Source organism: Rattus norvegicus, chromosome 5 (genome assembly GCF_036323735.1).
Source record: "Rattus norvegicus strain BN/NHsdMcwi chromosome 5, GRCr8, whole genome shotgun sequence".
Classification (NCBI taxonomy): Eukaryota; Metazoa; Chordata; class Mammalia; order Rodentia; family Muridae; genus Rattus; species Rattus norvegicus.
The window spans coordinates 150,155,738-150,181,559 of NC_086023.1; the positions used below are offsets into that span (position 1 = coordinate 150,155,738).

General features: G+C 41.9%; 1 protein-coding gene across 9 annotated transcripts in view; it reads left to right on the forward strand.

Moving 5' to 3' along the window:
* Eya3 (EYA transcriptional coactivator and phosphatase 3) overlaps positions 1-25,822 on the forward strand; it is a 128,321-nt gene that overhangs the window by 65,203 nt on the left and 37,296 nt on the right. For 4 of the 9 annotated variants that reach the window (XM_039109784.2, XM_006239025.5, XM_006239026.4 and 1 more), the window contains 5 exons: positions 2,883-2,926; positions 6,794-6,873; positions 9,949-10,015; positions 13,135-13,271; positions 20,433-20,570. In XM_039109784.2, the coding sequence (XP_038965712.1) occupies positions 2,883-2,926; positions 6,794-6,873; positions 9,949-10,015; positions 13,135-13,271; positions 20,433-20,570 (466 nt within the window). Of the gene's footprint in view, positions 1-2,882; positions 2,927-3,202; positions 3,305-6,793; positions 6,874-9,948; positions 10,016-13,134; positions 13,272-20,432; positions 20,571-25,822 lie in introns of all 9 variants that reach the window. The other 5 variants (XM_039109786.2, XM_006239027.5, NM_001107910.2 and 2 more) reach the window with 2 other exon arrangements.

Sequence of the window (25,822 nt, forward strand, 5' to 3'; positions counted from 1 at the left end):
CAGACAAGTGCAGAATCCAAGAAAACATGGAGTAGTTACCGTTTAAAGGAAATACCGAGGCAGAGTGAGTGGTCCACTTTCAGGAGAGCAGCTGTGCACAGGTTGCAGTAGAGATCCCAGATAGGATAGAACCAGTGGCTCTGCCTCAGGAGGAACGACTGAGGCTGCTCTGACTTCGTCTTCCTTTTCCACGAAGGGGACTGCACTGTAGGTTATAAAGGACAGCCTCCTTCTTTCTGTTTCGGAGGCAGTGTCTCACAGAGGAGTCCAGACTGCCTGACACTCTGGGGCCAGGATTGCAGGAGTGCACCACCATACCAGGCTTCGGAATTTTAAATGAGTTCTGATCTTCTAGACTCAAGACGTTTTACTTCATAAACCTATTTATTTCCTTGAGACAAAAATCCCAGTTTGTGATCCAGGTGGCCTTAATCTACAGGCAGTCCTCCTGCATTAGAATGAGTGGCTCAAATGACTCTGTGATACTAAAATATTGGTAAATTCTTCAAAGCACCAGGTAATAAAAACATTTTTTTATGGATGCTCGCTCTATAAATTGCAGTGAGCCCTTTTCTCCTTTCTTTCTTTCTTTTTTTTTTTTTTGTGTGTGTGTGTGTGTGTGTGGGGGGGGGGGGTTGTCTTATCTGTTTCGGTTTTGTTTTCTTGTCTCCAGTACTAAAGATTGAACCCAGGGCCTCCCTCATGTTAAGCAGGTGCTTCATCTCCGAGCTAGCCTTTGGGTGTTTCCTAGGTTTAGTTACTCTGTTTTCCTTATGCAGTAGAGGCTCACATCAGCCGAGAGAAAGGGTCCTCCATCTGTAGATAGGGTTGCTGTATTTTGTAAGGTTGCTTTCGATAACATTACAAAACTATTAGTAATTTGATGGTTTCCCCTCCTTGTTAGTCAGCTAAGTGCAACCTGATATTATCTGCTAGATGTGACTGTTTTTTCAAAAATAAAAAATAAAAAAAGGGTCTACGTAGCCAAGTGTGGTGGCACATGCTGTTAATCACAGACCTCAGGAGACAAGACAGGCAGATGTCTCTGAGTAATGAGTTCCAGGCCAGCCTGGCGTGTAAAGCAAGTTCCAGGATAGGCAGGGCTGTTAACACAGAGAAACTCTGTCCTGGAACAAACAAAAACAAACAACAAAAAGGGAGGGAGGGTCTACCATTTTGTTTCCTGTTTTACCATGTTATGAATAAAGAATGTTGGGGCTGGGGATTTAGCTCAGTGGTAGAGCGCTTACCTAGGAAGCGCAAGGCCCTGGGTTCGGTCCCTACCTCCGAAAAAAAGAACCAAAAAAAAAATAAATAAATAAAAGAACGCTGGCTTTATGCCCCCACGAGTTTAAGGGACAAGAAGCGCTTTAAATCGATGAGCTCATTCCCTTCATTTGTTATCAAGATTGCTCAAATGTAGATATGTGTGTGCATGTTTTTGTGTCTCAAGCAATTGGGTTTAACAACTCATCCCCATTTAATTCCTGAAATTAGCACATGGTTTAAAAATTATCATAATGAAGTCAACAATATAGGGAAATATATCTAAAACCAGCACAGTTCAGCCGTGGTCTTTAGTTTACTCGGAAATTTACTTAGGTCATCGTCTCCCATCTGTGTTGATCCAGTGGCCTCTGTTTTTACATTTAATGTTTCCCTCCTGCCCACTTTCTGTCTTTGTTTTATCATAATGGTGTCTAAAATTCAGAGTAGATTCTGCAATCTTGCAAGTGCTCAAAGTCTCCCGGTTATCCTCAAAGTAGACTTGAGCTCCCTAATCTGATTCCTATGGGTGGACCTTAGTGATGGGCGGCTGCCGCTCACTGCGGCTGCACTGTCGTGGTCTCTTCCCCTGGATGTGCAGTGGGTGTTCAGTACCTTGAATCCGTGTTCTTTACTATCATGGAACCCTTTCTGCCTGTTTGTTCTCCCCGAACATAGCTTTTTTCCACTCTCAGATTTCTTCCTCTTTTCCTAGTTAAATTATTCATATCAGGTTCATCTTAGACTATTTTTTTTTCTTTTTTGGTTTGATTTTAGACAGATTCTATAGCCTGAATCTCCTCAGAACTTGCTTTGTAGTCCAAGCTGACTACTTTGAACTCTCAGAGAGCCATCTGCCTCTGTCCCCACAGCACTAAGACTAAACACATATGCTACCGTACTAGGGTTCTCAATTGAGTTAAAACCATGGGATATTATTTAAAGGTGGAAAGTGATGGTTTAGCAATAGCTGAAAGTTTTTCTTTTCTAAAATTACGGCAGGCATTAACTGTTGCAGAATTTTTCTTTCTCAATTCACAGTTTGTGTTTACAACATTGTTTTCCTTTTTACTTGGGCTACATCTCTTTCTCCCACTTTTATAGTGGGGTCGGATTCTTGGTCAGAGTCTGCGTGTCCTCCTGGGGTTCTTCAGCCTCTTGGCTAGCTTATTGCAAGTAGCTACTTTTACAGAAGTTCTGCATTGTAGGTCAGAGCAGAATGAAACACTAGCATATTAGTTAACATACAGTCAGTCTTCTCTGCCAAGTGTCAGTCAGTGTGTGAATCTAGCCAAGTGAGGGTGACTATAACGGGCAGAGGATACTTTGAATACACACATTCTTCAGACAGTCACATTTCCTAATAATATTCCCAAGTGACACAGCACAGTAACTATTCACATAGTACTTGTATCATGTTACCTATTATTATAAGTTATTTAGAGATGGCTTAGAGCAATGAGAACTATGTGTGGTAATATAAAGTCTACCGAATTTCCTACAGCAAGGGCTCCTGGAGCCCACTGCCTGAGATACTGAGAGACAACTGTGTTTGAACAATTAGGGTTTCAGAATCAGATTACTGCACTGATCTGTACGTGTGCTAATGTTTACAGGTGAAAAAGGCCAAGATGCAGGAACCAGGAGAACAAACTTTAAGGTATTTGTAAAACTGGGCTTCTTTTTAACAATCTGCTATAATTTTTACCTCTTGCTGATTGATGTGGGGTGTGCTTAGTGTTGATAGCGTGGTTCTCACTGTTACCTTTACATCTGGAAATTACTTGGTTTCGATTAAAACTTCTCTTCAAAATTGGATTTATTAAACCCCAAACCAAACCAGAGATTAGTTTGGGCAATTTAGCAAGACTATCAAAAGACAACAGACAACAATTCCTCTAAGATGTATGCAAATCTTTTGTTGGTATGCCCTCAGGCTTTTGTGGAGAAACTCAAATGAATGAACGATAAATTCTTCAGTCAAATGTGTAGTGTACAGACCTGAAGAAGAGCTGAAATGAGGGAAACACAGAACTTGGTATTACTTTTCAGTTGAATATGGTACCCTGGACCTCTCTGCTCTTTTCCAGTGTTATGCTTGCAGCAAAAGTATGTTCTTGCATGAACCCGACTGTCCACCTGTTGTATACGTATTCCCAATCCACTTGCCAATACAACTACAACTTTTCTTAAGCCCAGATCATTCATCTGCTCCCCGTCACTGTAACCTGTACTAGAACAGCACAACCGCACCGCCCCCCTCTCCTTTCCACTCATGCTTACAGCTCAGGTAGACATCCTCCGTGCTGTTCCTGATTTCCCAGTGTCTAAAAATCATCTTAAGTCTGTCTTCCTTTTGACTTTGTCTCTGGTCTTCTCCCTTTCTCTTTACTTCCCACTACTTTTATTCACTTAGCTGGGGAACTTTGCTACTTAATTCAAAGAAAAATTAAGAGATATTAAAAAAGAAGCATCTTGCCAGGTGATGGTGGCACAGGCCTTTAATCCCAGCACTCAGGAGGTGGAAGCAGGCGGGTCTCTGTGAGTTTGAGGCCAGCCTGGTCTACAGAGTGAGTTCCAGGGCAGCCAGGGCACACAGAAACCCTCTCTTGAGAAACCAAAAATTAAATAAATAATTTTTTTAAAAAAAGCATCTTGCTTCTCATCAGATCTGTCATGGATATTTGGACTGTGCAGTTGATAAACTTTGACTTTTTTGTCATTTTTATTTTTAAGCAATTTTTTTGTTAAGCAAAAGTTGACATATGTTCTGAAGGTAATATTTTCAAATTGTATAGTTTCTTTAGTACAATTAAATATTAACCAAGTGCTAGAGTTAATTTACTGTCTTGGTGGTGTGTTTCTAGTCTGTGCATCCTGAGTTGTATATGAAGAGGAGTTTGCTATAATAAAATTCTAGAATCAAACTGGAATCAAATGCCCTTTTGAACTGGTGTGCCCAGTATTTATGAGAACATATTACTTACTTCTAAGTTGATTCAGGATCTAAAAATATTCTTTTTAAAAAAATTTTATATTTATTTAATGTATTTGAGCCCTACCAGCCCTAAAAATATTCTTTAGCAGTGGGTATGAGTTTGAAACTCATACTTACCCTAAATACACAGAAAGACAAAAAAAAAAAAAAAATCAGAAATTCTGGTCCAGTTTCAAGTTCTTCCTTGTGTGGATTATGTTTAAGCAGGTTTGAGGTGGAACTCTGAAGTCCCTAACTTTTAAAATTCAGGTCACTATAATAACTTAGCCATTATGGTTTGTACCACTGTAACTAATCCATGTTGTTCATTTCCCTGTCCTTTACTTCCCATGGTCCTAACTTGGCCAGTAGTTTGGTGTTCAAAAGTGAAATCATTTGAACAGAGGTAAAACTGAACTTTGAAAATTTAACTTTAAAATTTAAATTTCTGGGCTAGAGAGATCGCTTGGCGGTTAAGAGCACTGACTGCTCATCCAGAGGTCCTGAGTTAAATCCCAGCAGCCACATGATGGCTTACATCTGTAATGGGATCTGATGCCCTCTTCTGGCGTGTCTGAAGACAACCGCAGTGTACTTATATATAGTAAATACATACATGTATGCTGGCAAAACTCATATACATTAAAAAACTAATTTTTTAAAGTAAATGTAGTAGACAGAGTGATGCCTGCCTCAAATCCCAGCATTTAGGAAGCAGAGGCAGGTGGATCTGTGAGCCTGAGTCCAGGCTGGTCTTACTGAGCTTCAGGCCGGCCACGGATATATAGTGAGACCCTGTCTCAGACAAACAAACAAACAAACAAGTAAATGTAACTGGAGGAACAATTAATTTAACATTTAAAGTATATCAGAGGGGTTGGAAATTTAGCTCAGTGGTAGAGCGCTTGCCTAGCAAGCACAAGGCCTTGGGTTCAGTCCCCAGCTCCAAAAAAAAAAAATGGTATCATAAAGTATATCAGAAGAAAATTCTTTTTTAATTAATGCTTTGATATTAGAGGTTAGCTTTCAAAGTCATATGAGAGCTGTAAATGCTTCTATGTAGAAACTACTTTTACCTCAGGCATTTTTGTCCTCAGATGTAGAGCCTCTGGCACAGTCTTTTCCTCCCTGGGGAAAAAGGGTAAAGCAGGTTTTTATCAGTGACATAAAGGTTGGAAGGGTGCGTGACTGGAAACAAGAAAAGAACAACTGTGGTTGCTGTGTTCTTGCTGGGTCTGGACTGCCTACTTTTTATATGTTGTCTTTACCCTTCTAATCCAGGGAGGTAGATTGTTTGTATCCTCACTGACAGACTGGGGCCTAGAGAATTTAGTGACTTGTTCAAGCCATACAGCTAGTTAATTGGAAAAGTGGCTTTGACTTGGCATTCCAGCTCTAATGCTTGCCCTCAGTAATAAAGTTAGCTAGGTTTTTTGTTGTTGTTTTTGTTGGTGGTAGTGGTTTTTATTTTTTTTTTTTTCTTTTTTTTCGGAGCTGGGGACCGAACCCAGGGCTTTGCGCTCACTAGGCAAGCGCTCTACCGCTGAGCTAAGTCCCCAACCCCCTCATTCTGTTTTTGCAGACTGGCTTTAAACTAATTTTATAAACCATATTGGCATTAAACTTATAATAAATCCTCCTGCCTCAGTATCCTAGAAATTAGGAGTCACTCTGAGCAGTTAGAATCTGTACTCTAACCATATGCTCTTGTGGTTGGAAGTGATGAGTATGGGACTTAGAGGGAAAGAAAAGGAAGAAAACACTCTAAAGGACTTAACTTGGAGTCATCTCTGTTCCAGAGCTTCTGCAGCTGGCTTACAACATTGTAGTTTCTCAGGCGCTCTTACAGCCTTGGCTGGCCTCAGACTCCGTATTTATTAGAAGATGACCTTGAGCTCCTGATCCTTCTGCCTTGCCTCTCCTGAGTGCGGGGATTATAGGTGTACATCAACTCACCAAACTTACCTCTTTTTAATAAAAATAAAGAAGTAATACAGCAAATTGAACAGATGACACACTGTCTCTAATAAAACATCTCCTACTTCATTATACTTTTAACCAAAGTATCAGATACATAGAAGGTATGGGAATAGAGTACTGTGTCTTTCAGAATTACCAAGAGAATGGATTTCAAGTGCTGTTACCACAAAGATAAAGTGTGTGAGCTAGTGGGTTTGTTAACTAGCTTGGCTCACTGTTTCATACATTACCTTATAATTCAACCATATACAATGTCTATATTAAAAGTGTTATTGTTAGCTGTTCTAGGGTGTTTTAATGAGTGAACTTAAAGAAAAGCAATGCCTTGTCTGTGACTTAGCCAGGCCTTCCAAGTAATATAAACCTTTCAAGGAGTCTGGGGCTATGAAAAGAGCAGTGGGAGGCTGAGGTCCTGGCCCTGGCCTTCTGTCTTAGTTGGTGAAACTAAGAACGAGGAGATCATCTAGATTTGCTTCTTCCTGGGCCAGCCTAGGAGGAGATGGGTTTGACTTTATCATCCAGCATCGCAGCAGCTCATTCAGGCCTAATGTGTTTGTTTTCTTCTCCTAGTCAAGTAAACAACCCAGACACCAGTGATCAGAAGCCTGAGACCGCCAGCCTTGCGTCAAACCTTAGCATGTCAGAGGAAAGTAAGTACCACGTTCTGTGCACGATGGGTGTGGTATTTCTATAACCAGATTGTGTTATTCTTGTATAACGAGGTTTCGCTGAAGAGCCTGGGTGGCTCAGTGTGTCTGGAAGGCTCGCCTTCTTCCCCTGCTCAGTGTACTCTGATAAGCATCTTTGACACAGCAGCTGAGGACAAGCCTCGTGGATCAGCTCATCCAAGGAGTCAAACTCAGGGACTTTATTGTTGTTGTTTGCAGGTTGAACTTCTGAAAGTAGTAGCATCTTATTAAAATCAGAAAAGCCATGGCCAGTGCCTGACTGTCCTCAGGAGCACGGAAACAAAAGCTTAAGACCAAATATCTGCCTCTCAGTCTTTAATGCTCCTCACGTTTTTTCATTCTAAACCCCAACCCTAATTTAACTCAACTCTCCCTCTTTTCGGTAAATGTGTACAAATAACTAAGCATTGTGAGATAGAATTATATACTTGAGTAGTTACTGTTAGTCATAACCACAGGGCTTCAGGTGAGTGCTCAGTCTGTGTGGAAAGTCTTCATTTCTCTAACAAGTGATTCCTTTTAACTTACAGCTCTTTTAAACCATCGGGATTCACTCACCTTTCCACATGCTTAACTTTTGTCTTCTCACAAAAAAGCTTCACACAGCTTATTACACTAGCCCCACCTCCAGGCTTCCCTGCGTGCCCATGCTGTCTTGTGTCCTCCTTGTTAGAACTGAAGGGATTCTTGCTCTTGTCAAATGTAAGTCCTTATATTTGTGTTCTGTGTCCTCTCTGGCCTTCCCCAAGACTTGGTATGACGCTTACTCCACTCCATTCCTGCATATCACATTCTTCTTAATCCTTCTCATAGAGACACAGGCTCTGGGAGCTACCGTCTTTTAGGACATACAGGTTTCCTCGGTGTTTCGTGATACATCAGAACCTCTGAAGAGAATTGCTCCTGCTTGCTTCCCTCTGATCCTTCTTCAGCTGGTTGACTTAGCTTCTGTTGTCTCCTGTGAAGCTGCTTAGCGAGGACCTCGATGGCTGTGATATTGCCAACTCTAGGGACGTTTCTCTCTCCTCAGTCTGTCTCTCAGCACGTTTCCCCTCACTTTTCTTCCCCGATGGCCCTTCCTCCAGCTGTACTTGAGTGTTAGAAGCCTCAGGTTTGGGTTCTAGGCTCTCTATCGTCCTCCTCAGGGATGCTTCTGTGCATCACATCACGCTCCTTTAAATGTCATACATTGCTAACAAATGCCCAATTAATTCATTAGGAATTAGAAGCAGGGTTTTTCTGTAGCCCTGGCTGCCCTGGAACCTATTAGGTAAACCAGGCTGGCCTTGAACTCACAGAAATCTACCTGCCTCTGCTTCCTGGCTGCTTGTATTAAAGACAGGGAGCATCATGCCCAAATATCACATTTTTCTTTTCTGTGTGATTTCTCTGATTTCATCTGTATATCCAACCGCCTACTTGAAAGCAAAGTCATATAATATGTAATATATTCTTTCTTTTAAGTAATCAGATCTTCTCCCAAACGTGCCCATCACCGTCTAAAAGAGAAACCAGGAAGTCATCCTACGCTTCCCTGTCTTCCTGTTGCATACATCCGAGCTGTGCTGGTTATGCCTCTGCTCTTTGCCTCATCCTCACCATTGTTCCTGTACTCCAGAACATGTGCCACTTTTTTTGTTTGTTTGTTTGTTTTTGTTTTTGTTTTTTTTTTTGTTTTCAGAGCTGGGGACCGAACCCAGGGCCTTGCGCTCGCTAGGCAAGCGCTCTACCACTGAGCTAAATCCCCAACCCCTCACATGTGCCAGTTTTAAAGCCCCTGTTGTGTGATATGAGATTTGCTCTGACTTTGTAATCCATCACTGTTTCCAGATACTGCCAAACTCCAGGCTTACTCTGCCATTGGAGGAGGGGTAGACAAGGGTTTGAGTATCTGTCAGTGGAGAGGGAACCATCTCACAAAGTTTGAATTACCCTAGTTCTGTGTCCCACGATGACTGAAATATTCCCATCTAATTGAGATCACCTTCATTTCTGTCAATCTGAATATAGATAAAAGTGATCTTCAAGCTTGTAATAATCTTTTAAAGACCTCAAACAATGGCATTAGATCTTTTATAATAAACTCATAGGTGTTAGTTTGTCTTTCTCCTGGGTATGAAATGGTCCCTGACCATCTCCTGGCATTTCCTTTCTGTACAAGGCACTCTTTCAGGGAACCTAGTTTAGATATAAGCTAGGTGTTCTTCTGCAGGCCATCTTCTCAACAGAAGTGCTCCCCTCCTGGTGTTAGAGAAAGTCAGACTGGGGCAGGAGCCTGGCCAAGCATTCATGGTGCAGCTCTGTGTATGACGGCCTGCAGTGGAGCGGCCTTCCGCACCTCTCAGTCTTGAGCTACATATGATAGATTTATAGCCTTTATCCCAGTCGTGAGCCTGAGGGTCAAGCTTTCATTGCAGCCTTTTCCAGATAAGTCATGGAGGATGAGAGGACACAGGTGGAAAAGTACTTCACTGCATGAGTCTTGGAGCCTCTGCTTGCTCAGACTTCAAGCCATTCTTAGTATAGAGCAGAAAGTGGTAATAAACACCTGCTCCCATCTGTGTTGCTGTTGGTTCTTTAAAGCCACAGAATGAGATCGCAGACTTGTACCAAGCCTGTCTCTCACTAGCTGTTAGGGCTTTTCACTTGGGGTGAGCATCCAGGTCTAAGGACATCAAGGAAGCATTGTTGGTTTCTTAAATGCGGGTTTGGCTAAGTTCGTCAGTGAGCGTAGCTGAGAGCCCAGGGTTTGCTTTATCAATGTTGAGGTCGGTGACGAGAAAGTACAGATGTTAGTTCACCTGCAGCTGTTTTCTGTGTCCATCTGTCCCCTCCATCCTGTCCTGCTTCTTCTACTGCCTCTTAAACTCTACAAATAGGTCTGTAAATGTAGAAATGAGGTGTTTTCTCTGCACACGTTGACATTTTTAAACATCCAGTCTGTTATTCACTTTGAAGAACTATATAGTAAGGTATGTAAATTTTCCATTTAATTTTTTAAATGTTCTAACGTTTTTACCCAATAATATCTTTCAGTTATGACATGCACCGATTACATCCCTCGCTCATCCAATGATTATACCTCACAAATGTATTCTGCAAAGTAAGTAGAGCGATTGTTTCCAGACTTGTCTCTAGGCTCATTACAAGTTCAATATCTAACTTTTTTTACTTCCCTTGTTCTCTGTCTTTATTCCAATTTTTAATTGCATCTAAATATACTCTATCATCCTTTTAAAAATAAGGAGGTTGCTGGAATAGATTACTATTATGGAGCCTACTGATCAAGTAGGCACTCAGAATATAGAATACTGATCAAAAGTATGTTTATGATCTGATTCTTTCTCTATGTTGATACATTGATCAGTAAAAACAGCTCAGCATCACTTCAAATCGGCCACTGCAAACCGTTGAGCTTGAAATGGAGCAAGTGTAATGGATTGAAGTTACTACAAAGAGGTGTATTTTTGGCCTTTACAGTGTAGCTAGTGTTTGCCCACAAGCAGTTGAATCATCTTTAAGGTGGGTAGGGTACAGAACAATGTTTGTACCAAGTTGCAGTTCTGTCTTAATGAGGAGTGGGCCTGTGCCCATACACAGACACAGACAACTGCACTCATTAAACTAGCGTGTTCTTATCAACTTACAAATGTGAGATTCATGAAGAGATTGGTTGCAGAGGTGGGAGATCCCTAGAAGGATGTTAGGAAATGAAGCTGGCGTTTGTTTTCTTTGGTGGGCCATTCACTTCCACCTTTACCCATGTAACTAGTTCAGCTTCTCCATATTGCCATGTTAATACTAATATCTGCTCGGGCCAGTCATTGTCATGTGGTTTTCTGTCTGGAAGCATCATGGGGAGATTTTCCATGCCATGGGAGTGTTCACCCTTTTGACATGTGACATTGCATTGTTATCTGTAAATGTACGAGGTCTTATGCAGAGCTATTCTGGGACGGATTCAGCCTGCAGGCCACAGATTGGGACACACGTTGGTTAGACACATCAACTCCACAAGCTTTCTGCTATCCAAATTGTACCATGTTATTTAGTTTCAAAGACTAAAGATTGAGATAATGAATCATCTCAGTTCATTTTTGAAATATTGTAACTAACCTGGTGGTATTTTCCTTAAAACCCTGGGGAAGGAGAGTTTGTTCTTTACAATATCTGGAAGTTGGCTGTTTTGAGACACTATATCAAATCTCTGTGACTTGAGTAGCAGCTGTTGTCTAAATTACCTTGCAGGCTTAGATCTGGCCAAAGCAAGTCTCTGAGACATTGAACATGAGTATATTGCAGACAGCAGATTCGTCCCTAACGCGTGCACAGTGGCTGCACTTAGACTCTTTATTCAGGTGTGCCAAACGGTGCCTTCTCCTCCCCCCCTTACCCCCTCAGCACTTACTGGAGCCATCGACTTAATCGCCTTGTTTAACCAGGCCTCCATTTTTACGCCCTTTCAATCCATTTTAGAAAGCAGTGAGTCCAGGCCTTCCAGTTGTTTTGGATTTGTCTGAACTCTAGCCTGGCACTGAGGGCCACGCTCCTATCTTTCTCCTTTTTGCTTGTTCCTGTCCTTTCTCAGTGTGCCTCCCTTAGGATTTGTGTAAGGCTTCCTCCTGGACCCAGAAGCCCTCACCTCCGCTCTGTACCTTTGCCAGGGCTTTATTCTCGCCCCGGAACACTCTTGTGTTTATCTGTGGATAGCTCACCTGCTCACTGCACGTGCTACTTCCTTCTGGCCTTCCCTTGTTATCTGCTCCCAAAGATGGGTTCTTTTGGAAGATGGAGGGGAATCTTTTCCCTTGTTAAGATATAACCCTTCTGGGGTTGGGGATTTAGCTCATTAGTAGAGCGCTTGCCTAGCAAGTACAAGGCCCTGGGTTCAGTCCTCAGCTCCGGGAAAAAAAAAAAAAAGATAGAACCCTTCTATCCCTATGTTATTTATTAAAACTTTCATGATATATAATAGCACTTTTCATACAACCTAATATGCCAAATAAGTAGAAGTATAAGTAGAAGTGTGTATATTTATATACTATATATAATACATGTAGCATTATATACTATACATACGTACATACGTACATACGTACATATAGTACTATAGGGTATAGTAGAATAGATATCTACCAAGTTAGCAAGCCAGGGTGAAGTTTTGTGGTTTCACTGGTGAAGTTGATTCCCTGGCTTACCCTGGTATGACTGGCCCCAATTAGTGGCAGTGTGCTGAAGCTTAAAGTGACTTCGGGGTCTATAAGCCAGGCTGACTCCAGTTTCACAGACAAGTTGAGAATAACTGGAGCACATCTCTACTCCCTGCTTCTGTTTGTTGGTTTGTTTTAATGTGTGTTTTGTTTTGTTTCCTGAGACAGGGTCTCTCTGCGTAGCCCTGACTGTCCTGGAACTCACTCTGTAGTCCAGGCTGGCCTCAAACTCATAGCTCCAATCACCTCTGCCTCCCAAGTGCTGGGATTAAAATGCTGCGCCACCACCTGCCTGCCATGTTTTTTGATGTGACTGCTTGTCCTTGCTCCCTCAGCCCCACTCTCCTCCACTCTCCTTGCTTGGAGCTGCAGTTGGCCCAGTGCTCGCTCTGGGTGAAGTAGAGCCAGCTGCTAATTCTCTTCTATCTGCGCTTCCTCGTCTAAAGTGTTGCTTTTGCTTTGTTTTCTGAGAAAGTGTCTGAAGTAGCTGGCCTCAAACTCACTATGTAGTCAAGGACAACTAAATTTACTCTGTAGTGAAGGGTGGCCTTGAACTCCTGATCCTCCTGCCTGCCCCTCCCAAGTCCAAGGGATAGACTTGATGTCTGGTCTCTGTGGTGTTGAGAATCAGATGAATGCTAGGCAAGTGCTCTGCCCATGGACTATGTCTCTAGCCCCGACTTGAGACGTTATCCAAACACAGGTATAACTGAGTCATCCTCGTATTTCATTTAGGGCTTCCGTGTAACACTGTTATTTGTTGGTTAGTAGCTAGAACTTGGGAAGATGTTTGAAACTGCTTGATTTTCCATAAAATTATTCTTTGGAAAGATTAGTAATGGAACCTAAAAAGGGCCAAACTTGTGTTTTCTGTCCATTGATAAAAGTTATTTTACTGTGGAAAGTTAATCTCATTCCTGGATTCTTTGTTTCAGTAATGTTAACTGGTTTGCCCATTTTCATTAATTAAGTGGGCCACATATGGAAATTTTCATCTTCTTGATTTTCCTAGACCTTATGCACACATCCTCTCGGTTCCTGTTTCGGAAACCACTTATCCTGGGCAGACTCAGTACCAGACACTGCAGCAGTCTCAACCCTACGCTGTCTACCCTCAGGCAACCCAAACTTATGGACTACCTCCTTTCGGTAAGCCAGCCTATTGTGAGCAGTTCTTAAGAATGTGTTGGGGTGAGGGGTTGGGGATTTAGCTCAGTGGTAGAGCGCTTGCCTAGGAAGCGCAAGGCCCTGGGTTCGGTCCCCAGCTCCGGAAAAAAAAGAAAGAACCAAAAAAAAAAAAAAAAAAAAAAAGAATGTGTTGGGGTGGGGGGGCTGGAGAGATGGATCAGCGGTTAAGAACACTGACTGCTCTTCCAGAGGTCCTGAGTTCAAACCCCAGCAACCACATGATGGCTCATAACCATCTGTAATGGGATCTGGTGTGTCTGAAGACAGCTACAGTGTACTTGTATACATAAAATAAACAAATCTTTAAAAAAAAAAAAAAAAGAATGTGTTCTGGGTTGGGGATTTAGCTCAGTGGTAGAGCGCTTGCCTAGCAAGCACAGGGCCCTGGGTTCGGTCCTCAGCTCCGGGGGGTGTGGCGGGGGTATGTGTTCATCAATCAGAAACATCTGGCCCTGCTCAGAAAGCAAGCATGGCTAATCCAGAGTGTGTACTCATTGTAGAAGCTGTGTTTACAGTTATCCATCGTTCTGTGGTTAGCTGCCAGCATTTGAGTCTTTGCAAGCTCCTAACTCTGAATTTGGATGGTGCAAGCTTAGGTGCTCCCATCATGCGAGGCCCTCTGACACTGAGCTGTGTTTGCTGACGGTTGGCTTATTGAGGCAGTGTCTGCTGCGTTACTTCAGTCTGGACGTGAACTGGGTGTGTAGCCAGGGCTCGCCTGGAAGTTTCAATACTCCTGCCTCAACTTCCTGAATACCAGCATTACATGAAAGTGTAGAAGCATGGAGCCGTCGTTTGGGAAACTGACTTGACTGATTTTATGTAGGGCAGAATGCTATGCTAAGGTAAACATGATCAAGGTATTTTGAGGTGACGGATTTCAGCTAAAACCATTAAGTCTAAGTGTTCAGCAAGGCTCTTGTCTCATAGGTTTTTGTTTTGTTAATTGTTGTTTTCTATTTTTGTTGTTGTTGTTTTAGTTAATTTCTCCTTTCCTTCCCCCCCACTTGGTCCCCAAATTAATCATATGTTGTTGTGATGAAGCAGAAGTGCTTTAGACTAGAGGACATCTGAAGTGATGTGTATGGGGAGTTGTTCTCCTTAGTGTTACGTATCATTAGTGTGTGTATGAACTGTAAGGTGATGTACTGGAGGCTGGTTTGAGGTTATTGAACATGGAGTATGGCTGCCAGATCTTCTGCACATGGATAGATACGTACAATATGCTTATGCTCCTTGTCTTAGCACTGATTTTAAAAATTATTTTAATATTACTTTAACTTAATATGTTAAAAGCTATGGTTTGGGGGGGACTGAAGGGATATCTTAGTAATTAAGAGCACTCGGTGCTCTTGCCAAAGGCCCAGATTCAGTCACTAGTACCCACAGTTCACGTCTTCCTGTGACAGGATTCAGCTACCATCTTCTCTAGTCTCCTTGGGCATCAGGCATATATGTAGATATATATGAAGGCAAAATATTCAGACACATAAAGAAATCTATAAGTTTTTTTAGTTACAAAAACGTTACGTTTTTGAGACATCATTTAAACAAGCTAAGAATTTTTTTTTTTAACTTTTAGAAAAATTATTACCTAGATTCTGGGCATTTTGATGTTGCCTTCTTTTACCTTCTCCAAACCTACTTCTATTGGTTCACTTGGCCAGTGTCTTGTGTTACGAACAGCTGTCTAACTTTTAGGCTTCACAGCCTTCTTTGGCTCCTTGGCGAATGCTAAAAAGAATTGAAGGTGTTTGTATGCTTGCTTGTTTTGCTGTCTGGGGATCTGTCATTCTAGCCTTATGCACCCTAAACAAGCAAGTGGTTCATCTCAGTCCAAAGACTTATTATCTCTAAGTTTTTGAGACAGTGTTTTATAGCTAGGCTGACCTCTAATTCTAAATCCTCCTGCCTCAGCTTCCCAAGTACTGGAATTACAGGTATTTGCTGCCATATATGATGCCTAGATGGTAATCATTCATAGCAGGGTTCCCCTGTGTCCCTGGAAGCCTGATGGTCCTCTTGCTGCAGACTTCCGGAAGTGCTGGAAGTTTCTGGCTTGCACCACCTCACCCAGCTGTGTGGTTATCTCTTTTATAAAAATAATTTTAAAAAGTCTATTTATGTGTTTTCTGTGTATGGCTGTTTGTCTGCATGTATATCTGCATACCAGAAGAGGGCATTGGGTGCCATGGGACAAGAGTTACACAGTTGTAAGCCCACGTAGGTGCTGAGAACTGAACTCAGGGCCACTGGAAGAATAGGCAGTGCTCTTAACCGCTGAGCCATTTTTACAGCGCTATGGTTATTATTGCACATAGTAAGCCGTTTTCCTCAGTAGCTCATAGTAGGCTAGCAGTTGTACAGTAGTTATTTTCATATTTCTCTCCCTTGTTCTGATCAAAATTTGTGATTAGCAGACCCAAGCTCCATAACGCACTGAAGAGTTGATCCCATTTGTTGATGAATAATAAGGGTTTTTTTCCTTACCCCAAACTCAGTTAAAAAACACCTCACAAGGTGCTCCTTGCGTCCTTTATAGTCATCACATCTCACATTAAAAAAGGAAATTCTGTAAGTGGAACTCGGCTGAGAACTTTGAGAAAGTATTGTGCTATAAAGAATAATTGGTAATTATGAACGTTTGTACTCTGTTTATTGTAGTTCAGGCATGAGAAACTTACATTGCATAGATTATCCTGTGAGTAAATGAGACAAAAAATAATCAGTTAATTATTTTGACTTGATTTGACTTTAAGTAATTGTTGACTTTTTGGTTGATTTATGCAGATCTCTGCTGCTGGGCTGGGATCAGAGCGGAAAGAATGGGGTGGACACAGTTGCTGTTGACAGTCGTGTTTTAGTGTCTGTACTTTTTTACACCAGTGTAACACAGGAAGCAATGATCCAAGGAAGGTTAAGTTTAGAAAAAACATGATCAGGAAAACATGTAAATAAATGCCAGTAAGCATGTACCTAATGTTAACAGAGCAGCCCTTTCCCAGGACTTTCCGAGGAGAAAGTAACTGAGACACAGTTGCCTGACACATACTGTAGATATCAGGGAAAGCAGGAAAGGCAGAAGGCCATACTAGATTCACGATACTGACCAGATTGAGTCCTATAGCTATATTCTGACATCCAACAAAAATAAATATGTCTTATAAATTGGATGTAAATGTTTAACATAGGCGGTATGAAATCATCACCAAGAACAATCCAGGTAACAAAATGCTGTTTTTCCTGGAGCCTCTCTCGCAGTTCCCCAAGGCATTGTTCACTGTGTTTTAATAAGTAGTGTGTGAGACTTACGGATAAAACGATTTAGGTTGGGGCAATGTATATAATAGATTTTTTTCCATTTTTCCAGGGAAGTTTTAGGAAATGTTTGTAATATATTTGTGTGCTCGAGTGCGTGCATGTGATGTGCAATGTGTGTGTGTGCAGGTGCAGGCGAAAGGAGGTCATTAATTAACCTCCTCTGTCACTCTGTCTTATCCCTTTGAGACAGATTCTCTCTAAGCCTGGATTCTGCGTCTTGGGGTAACAAACCTCAGCGATCTTCCTGTCTCCACCCAGGCACAGACTGAAAGCCTAGACTGTGACATGGGTGCTGGGATGCAAACTCAGGTCCTGATGATTGACTAGCAAAGCACTCTCTACCACTGGCCCTGTTTGTGATATTTCTTCAGGTTATTGTATCTGTTTTGTTTCAGTTTTGTTAATTTTGTGTGCCTCTAAGTGTGAGTGCAGCACAAGTGTGAGAGTCAGGTCTGTGCTGCCACCTTGTGGATCTGGGGAAACCAGACATCAGGCCTGCATGCAGTGCCTCTCTCTCTACTGGCTAAGCTATCTCACCAGCCTTATGTTCTGTCTTTTAAGTCAGGCTGGCTTTGAATTCTCTATACGTTTTAATCTGGCCTTTAACTCCTAATCCTTCTGCCTCTGCATCTCAGATGCTGGGATAGGAGGCATGTGCCGCAGTGTCTTTAACAGTCATTTACTTGGGACCATCAGGGTAGCTCAGCAGGTTACGGCTCCTGAAGTGCCAGTCTGACAGCCTGAGTTCAACCCCTAGAACTCATAGACAGGTGCAGGGAGAGAACCAGCTCCACAAAGATTCCTTGTGTCGCCTGTTGTGTTTGAGAGGGTTTGTACACATGAGTGCAACATATTTAAGTAATAACTGTTTTCTTGTGATTTAACACATGGTTCTTTTTTGGTAGTATGTTCATTTAGATATGAGAAAACCCTTCTTTGTTGTGCTTTTAGTGCTGTTTTCAGGGAAACTAGGTCTGTTACTATAGTTCCAATACAGTAGACTTTGGAAAATATAATTATAGCCAGCCATGGTGGTTCGCTTCTGTAATTACAGTACTTGAGAAAGGGAAGCAGGAACATTGCCCTGAGTTTGAGGTTAGCCTGGGCTACATGAAACCCTCACATGTACACAAAACCCTAATAAATAAACTTTCATTATATATATACTTTTAAATGTTTACTGTATCAATAGGTTATAACAAGATTTGACATTTTATATTATTGATTCATTTAATCCTTAAAGCAGACCGTAGAGGTAGGAAGTAGCATTTGTCCCACTTCAGCAACTTAGAGTTGGTTAGGTCATTGTCCCTAAGTCATAAAATTAGTCAATGCTTGGGATTACATTTAAGCCTTGATCTGCTAAATCCTCCCAAATTTTCATCTGTATCAAAAAGATGATTGTTCAGCTTGAAATCAAAAAGTGTCCTCTTTTAAAAATATGGGAAAAAAACTAGAAGAAATAGGGAAAAGTGCGTGCATGTGTTGGGGGAAGAATGAGCACAAAGTACAACAGCGTACTCTGTATGCTCACTAAAAAGTTAATTTTAAAAACTTACACATGCATGTATAAAGAGCATTTGAAGTTTTAAACGAGATGTGATAATGTACAGAAGTAGTCCGTCCCTTGGGAGGCAGAGGTGGGAGGTCATAAGTTCAAGACCATCCTGGGCTGTATAGTTAGACCCTGGTTCAAAAGGTAAATGAGTGAGTGAGCGTGTGAGCGAGTGAGTGTGAGTGTGAGTGAGTGAGTGAGTGAGTGTTTGAGCGAGTAAAGGAAAAAAGAAATGCTGCTGAGATGGCTGAGCTGGTAAAGCTGCCTGCTGACGAGGCTGATGACCTGAGTTTAATTCCTGGATCCTAACATGGTGGAAGAGAAGCTGTTCTCTGACCTTCCTATGTGCTCATGAGCGCACACACAGACACACAGACAGACACACAATATATCAAAAACAAAAACCCGGGCTGGGGATTTAGCTCAGTGGTAGAGCACTTGCCTAGCAAATGCAAGGCCCTGGGTTCAGTCCCCAGCTCCGAAAAATAGAAAAAAGAAAAAAAGAAAAAAACAAAAACCTACGGTTTGGTTTCCTCATCTGCTCTGTACAATAGTCCTATAGAATTCAACTATTTAGTCATATTTCTTAATATAAGGAGCTATAGATAGGTTGCCTTTAAAGGAATAGATTTACTTACCCAAAGGACAATGCTGTTAGAGGCAGTTTTCATATTGTCTTTTATTCCCCCTTTCCTTAAAAAAATTATGTATTTGAGTTTCTGGCCTGGCATGATAGCATACACCTCTAATCTCTTTCCTGAGGAGGACTGGTCCACATGGTAAAACTTGGCCTCACGTAGTAAAATACTACATAATAAGGCTAATGGGAAACTCTTACTTGACGCATTGGTGTTGATGAGATGTCGCTTTAATTCTGTGTTAATTCTGTGTCAAACATGTTCACAAATCTAAGTCTTCCGGGTCTAAACCTACTTGGGAATACAGTCAAGTCACACTGCTTACAATAAATATGGAAGTTACTGTATGTGTAAAGGGTAATATGCCTAACAGGTATACAAGCCAAACCACGAGAATCCTAGCACTCATTCTTACCTTTTGTGTATAAGTTTTTACAAATAAAATAGTGGCCCATAGAGATGGTTCCTTTGAATCAGGGCTGGCTTCTCAAGGATCTGAGGTCAGATCCCTAGGACCCAGGTAGATAAAGCGAGGTGTGGCAACGTGTGTGCCTACAGCCCAGCACTAGGAGTTGGCGCAGAGGCAGGGGGATCACCAGGGCTGCCAGCCTAGCTCCATGTCAGCAAGATGGAGCAGACACCCTGAGAAACACGGGCGATTCTTCTGCAATCCATTAATAGCGGTTATGTTTGGATGATAGAATCATGTATAACTTTTTTTCCTTACATGTCATTCGTTTTTATTTTATACAATGCTATAGAGTGTAGACAGTCTTGATATATAATTTTTATTTTTATTATTTATTTATTTATTTATTTTTGCAACATGGTCTCATGTAGCAGAGGATACCCTTAAAGTCGCTAGGTTGTCAGGCTCTGCCTTTACATCAGTGCTGCGGTTGCTGACTCCCCCCCATGCCCACTCTATGTGGCAGGATTGAAGCCAGGGCTTTATATATGTTAAGCAAGCTCTTTACCAGCTCAAGCACATCTAGGGCCTATGTAATGTTGTTTATTTGTTTTTTTTGTTGTTTTTTTTTGTTTTTTGTTCTTTTTTTTTCGGAGCTGGGGACCGAACCCAGGGCCTTGCGCTTCCTAGGTAAGCGCTCTACCCCTAGCTAAATCCCCAGCCCCTGTTTATTTGTTTTTAAAGCAGGCTCGTCTTTCCTAATATAGGAAACAAAGTTTATAAAATAATCAGTTTAAGAAAAAAATGTATCTAAAGCATTTAGAAAACTTGTTTATTCTATGGGTAAGTGGATTTTAAGTTATAAAGGATATCTCCCAGCTCGACAATTTGAATTTCTCACTGTACATTGACATCAGTGTTTCTGACAAGTTTGGTGTACTCTTTTCTGACTCCTGGTCACTTGCTCCAACCATTGAAATAAAGGAGCATAAGTGCTACTGTTAGGATTTTAGCAGTTTTTGTTCCTATGGCCCCATCCTCTAATTCTTTGAAATATGTTTGCTTGAGTTACAAGTGGGTGAAGCAGTAATTTTCTTCACAAGCAGATTTGAGATTTCGACCAGCTGGTATTTAGAGCATAGCCGGCTCCTCAGCCCCGTGTGTTGTTTGTAATTGGTCCACTTTATCATCTGATTCAGGTGCACTGTGGCCAGGTATGAAACCTGAAAGTGGTTTAATTCAGACTCCATCTCCAAGTCAACACAGTGTTCTTACCTGCACTACAGGCTTAACCACAAGCCAGCCAAGCCCAGCACATTATTCTTACCCCATTCCAGGTAAATAGGCATGGTTGTGTGTTTGCTATTTAACGTTATCTTTATCTTTTTAAAAAATTGCCCGTATGTCCAGACAGACTGGATGATACAGGAGCACCATCTACAGTAAAGGGGGTGGCATGCAAGGTTGTGCATGCTCTGTGTCGGGCGAATCCATGCAGTGTGTGTGTAAGTAGCTTAGGTTGGAATGTGAGCTGCTTACTAGAAGTGAAGCCTTCTCTTGCATGCTGACGCTAGGAAGCTTCTCTGGGTCTCGTGCTAGTTTGTTCTCAGTGGCATCTTACATGGAGCACAATTTGGCTGGCTTCTATGTGACTTGTCAGTGAATGCAATGTGACTGCTTTTCTGCTGGTGGCTTTGTGACACCCATCCTGTTTACTATTTCTTGGTGAGAGTATTTCTTTTACTCAAAATGATGACTGTGGGGTGAGGGTATAGGTGAGTGATGGAGTGCTTGCCTAGCATGTGTGAAGAAAAAAGAAAAGTTCATGTCTGTTTCTATTCAGGGTGAACAGCTTTACTTCCTCGAGTTCTTCTCTGACAAGGTCAGAATCCTATAATCAGGGTGAGTAGGCAGAAGGGCAGTGTGGTGTTTACAAAGCCTACTCTCCCAAATCCACTGCTCTAGAGTGGAAAGCAGTGGCCACCTACCTGACTTCTCGTCTACCTCCATGCTTCTGTTTTTGTCCTTTGTTTATTTATTTTACAGCTTTTTACATTTCATCACTCATAAAATAAACTGTGCATGTGGTGGCACACCCCTTCAGTCCCAGTGCTCAGGAGGCCGATCTCTTGAGTTTGAGGCCAGCCTGGTCTACAGAGTGAGTTCTAGGACTGCCAAAGCTATACAGAGAAACCCTGTCTCAAAAAAGAAACAAACAAAACATCTAGAAGGACGAGTATGGCGCCCACACACAGCCTCTGTAGTTAGGGACCTTGCTCATGAAAAAGATTTAGTTTTAACTTTTAAACTGTTTTCATTCAGTTCATTGAGTTGAGATTTGTTTGATTTTACAGTAGCAGCTCTAGGCCACTTTTGGGTTTTGTTTTGTCTTGTTTTTTAAGATGAATTTCCTTTGTGTGTGTGTGCATGTGTATGAAGGTACCCACATGGTGCTTATGGAGACCAGAAGACAGCCTGAGTGACAAGCTGTTGTGATCTGCCCAACACGGGCTGTAGGACTAGAACTCAGGTCCTCTGGGAAATCAGTGAGTACCCGTAACGCTGAGTCATCCCTCCAGCCCCCCACTTTGTTCTTAAGACCTAGGTCTGACTTCCTGTACCTCTGCTTTCAGAGTCTCCTCTTTTCCGTTTCATTCTTTCCTTGCCAGCTCCTCTCTGTTCTCTTTCTTCCTAACAGGAGCAACCCAGGAGGAACAAAACGTAAGGACATGGTCCAGGCTCGCCTTGAACCTGTGAGCCCAACATAGGAAACTCCTAACCCAGCCTTTCACCCATCTGGGAGTAGCACACAGTACCGTTTCTAACTTTCATTTTTATTTTCAGTGATTTTCTACAATAATAGGTTTTGAGGATTAACTGCAAGCAGTAAGGTACCAGGTCCGTCTTAGATAATCCCTGTTTAGGGATACACATAGGTCATGAAGGAAGAGAAGAAAGAGTACAGGTCCTGAGGTATAAAGTCTCTACTCTTCTGTAGTTTTGTCTTGAACTTAACATTTCTCTTCCCTTGCAGAATAAGTGAAGTAGAGCATTGCCTGACTTTCATTAACTACCGTCCTTACTTGTCATGTGCTGAGGATATGTTCTTTCCCTTTGAACCTGTTAACCTGGTTTCCCTTGTTTTTCTGTTAGTAACTACTGGTATTTAGTGCTCATAACTAAGTGCTGAGACATTTTTCTGGCCCCTTTTAAAACCTGTCTCGGTAAGTGTGGGTATGTGCATGTCAGTGCAGATGCCATAGAGGCCAGAGGAGGGCGCTGCTTTCCTGGACTGGAGTTACAGTTAGGAGCTGCCCAGAATACTCCCTGGGAACCTAAGGTCCTCTGCACAGTGGTATGTGCGCTTATTTGCTAAGCTCTCTCTCCCCTAGCAGACTTTCTTGTTAGTATACTTTTAGATTAACAGAACAATTGGGCAGGGTGCACACAGTCCTCAAATGATTTGTACTGCAAGGTCGGAGAGAGAAATACAGACAAGGGGGTGAGCAAGTCAGCAGTAGCACAGACTCCATCCAGGAAAAGGACTGTGCAGGGTCCCTAATACAAGAAGCAGAGTGTGGTCAGCTTACAGCTAGGGCATTTACGGGGCAGTAAAGAAGGAAGGAGAGGACTGAAAAGAATTTTCAAGATAAGGATTAACATCTCCCATGGCTAGCTATACTAGGGGTTCATAGGGTGGGGAGGGTAAGAATGCAGAAAAATAAGGTACTTTGCTCTGGGAACTAGGTGATTTTAGTTCTTAGAATGGGTTATTGTGTGAGGGCTTCACAAGATGGCCTGATTGTCACTAATGTGTACACCTACAATTTCCCTACAGTTAGCATCCCTTATGAGTATGTTGCATTTGGTATGATTAATGAAGTAGTATTAGAAATTATTATCAGTTAAGGAGGTAACTTAATCAAACATAAGATGCATCCTTTGGTTCCTATAGACTTTCTGTTCTTACTTTTCTGATTTATGATGGCCTGGGTGGCTTTGGGGATGCCCCTCTGTTAGAACTGACCTGATGTTTTGTTCATGATTAGACTGGTATCGCAGGTTTCTCAAAGGGTCACAGAGGTAAAATGCCATCTCATGTCAAAGGCACATTCTATCCATATCACTTGGGACGGTTGGAATTAACCTTGATCAGCTGGCTCAAGGCATGTGGTGAGGTATTTCCACTGGAAAATTACTTTCTAAGTTGTTTTTCCATTGTGGGGTGTGTGTAGTGCTTTTGAGACAGGCTTTTACCATGTAGCCCTGGCTGACCTTGACTCCTGACCTTCAAGTGTTGGGATTATAGGTGTGAGCCACTCACCTGGTCTAGAAGCTGCATCTATGCTTAAAGGCTCTCTGCCTCTCTTTCATGGCCATCCGTGTCTCTCCCATCACTTTTTTTATCGATCATTTGTTTCTGGACTCATATACATTTATTTTATACTTTGAATTTTAATCTGTAGCATATGTTTGTGTGTGTGTGTGTGTGTGTGTGTGTGTGTGTATAATCACATGTAGTCACCCGAAACACATTTAGTTGACTCTGATGTCTTTTTCATTTTTTTATTTTTGTTTTTTTAAGGCAGGGTTTTCCTGTGTAGCCATAGCTGTCCTAGAACTCACTGTATAGACCAGGCTAGCCTTAAACGCTACCTGTCTCTGCCTCCCAAGTGCTGGGATTAAGGCACATACCATCACTGCTTGGCTGATACCTTTTTACATTAACACCACTGCTGACCTGTTTGTTTGGCTTTGAGTGTTTTGGGTTTTTTTTAACTCTTTAGTATCTGACACTGAGGTCTTGTATATAATCAAGTCCTGATGAGCCATTTCTCTGAAGAGACTTTGTTTCTCTTACTGAAAAGAATGGTATTAGAGACTAAGATAGAGGGATTATCTAGGTGATCACCAGGACACACACTGGAAGGAGAGAACTGGTGTGTCCTCTGACCTCCATATCAAATACATACAAATACACAGTGAATGAAACTGTTTTTTAGAGGGACACCTTTTTTTTCTTAAGATTTTTTTTTTTTTTTTTTGTCTGTGAGTACTGTATCTGCATGTACACCTGCATGCCAGAAGAGAGCATCAGATCTCATTACAGATGGTTGTGAGCCACCATGTGGTTGCTGGGATTTGAACTCAGGACCTCTGGAAGAGCAGTCAGTGCTCTTAACCACTGAGCCATCTCTCCAACCCAAATCTAACTTTTTTAAAAAAGAAAATAAATGTGCGAAAACACATAAATGAATAAATAAAATTCTTAGAAAAAGCAATGGAACTACCAGGAGGGTTCAGTGGATAATAAGATAACTTGTCTGTCATGGAAGCCGTATAGCCTGAGTACAATCTCCAGTGGAAGGACAAGTCACCCTCTTACCTCCATTCTTACACCATGGCACACATATGGAGACACACACAGGTAAGCCTCTGGGGTCCATTCCTTTTCAAACCGCCATACATACACATGCAATACTAATAAAACATTAAAAAAAAAACAAACCAAGAGATGGGTACATTGCAGCTGTGCTGTCAGATGTCATTTCTTTTAGATATTCTCTTAACAGAGCAAGAAATCTGTGTGTGCTCTAACCTGTGTTAAGTACACAGAGTATTTTAAGCTAAGTACATGAGTCTTTAATGGTGTCTCTGTCTCTAATCTGTTATCACATAGCTCAGTTCAGACTCTGTCCACTGCTGGTGTAAATCTCTCCTCCAACGTTATTGTGCATGTTTGTGCATGAAAGCATGTATGAGCACGTGCCCCAGCATGCATTTGGCGGTTGAAGGACAACGTTGGGTATGAGCTCTCTCCTATAGGGTGGGTGCTGGGGTTGAAGTCAGGTGCTCAGGTTTGGCCGCAGGTAGCTTTATCCACTGGATCACCTCACCAGTCCTTGTTAGGAGGAATTTGATTTATTACTAATCTTAAGTACTGGTGTTTTTTCCTCTCTTATATTTCTGAGTAATTGATACAGGCCATGCCCGTGTAATAGTACATGCACTTTAGACAATGTGTATTTGAATCAATGAGTGAGCAAATGTCTCACCTGCGCAGTCAGTTTTAACCAGACATGCAGTTTCTGCTAGGTCCCAAAGGCTAGGACTTGGCCGAGTTTTTGTTAAGTATTTTGGTGACATGCTGAGAATATGTAACTCTTAAGAGTAGGTAGCCGAGTGCTGGAGAGATGGCTCAATGGTTGGGAGCGCTGGCTGCTCTTCCAGGAGTCCTAAGTTCAGTTCTTGGCAACCACATGGTGGATCCAGTGCCCTCGCGTGGTGTGTCTGAAGACAGCTACAGTGTACTCATATAAATAAGATAAATAAATAAATCTTTTTTTAACATTTATTTATTTATTATGTATACATCACACAGCTTTCTGCCTGCATGTATGCCTACAGGCCAGAAGAGGGCACCAGACCTAATTACAGATGGTTGTGAGCCACCATGTGGTTGCTGGGAATTGAACTCAGGACCTCTGGAAGAGCAGACAGTGCTCTTAACCTCTGAGCCATCTCTCCAGCCCAAATAAATAAATCTTTAAAAAAAAAAAAGAGTAGGTCCCTGACTGTCAGCCTCTAA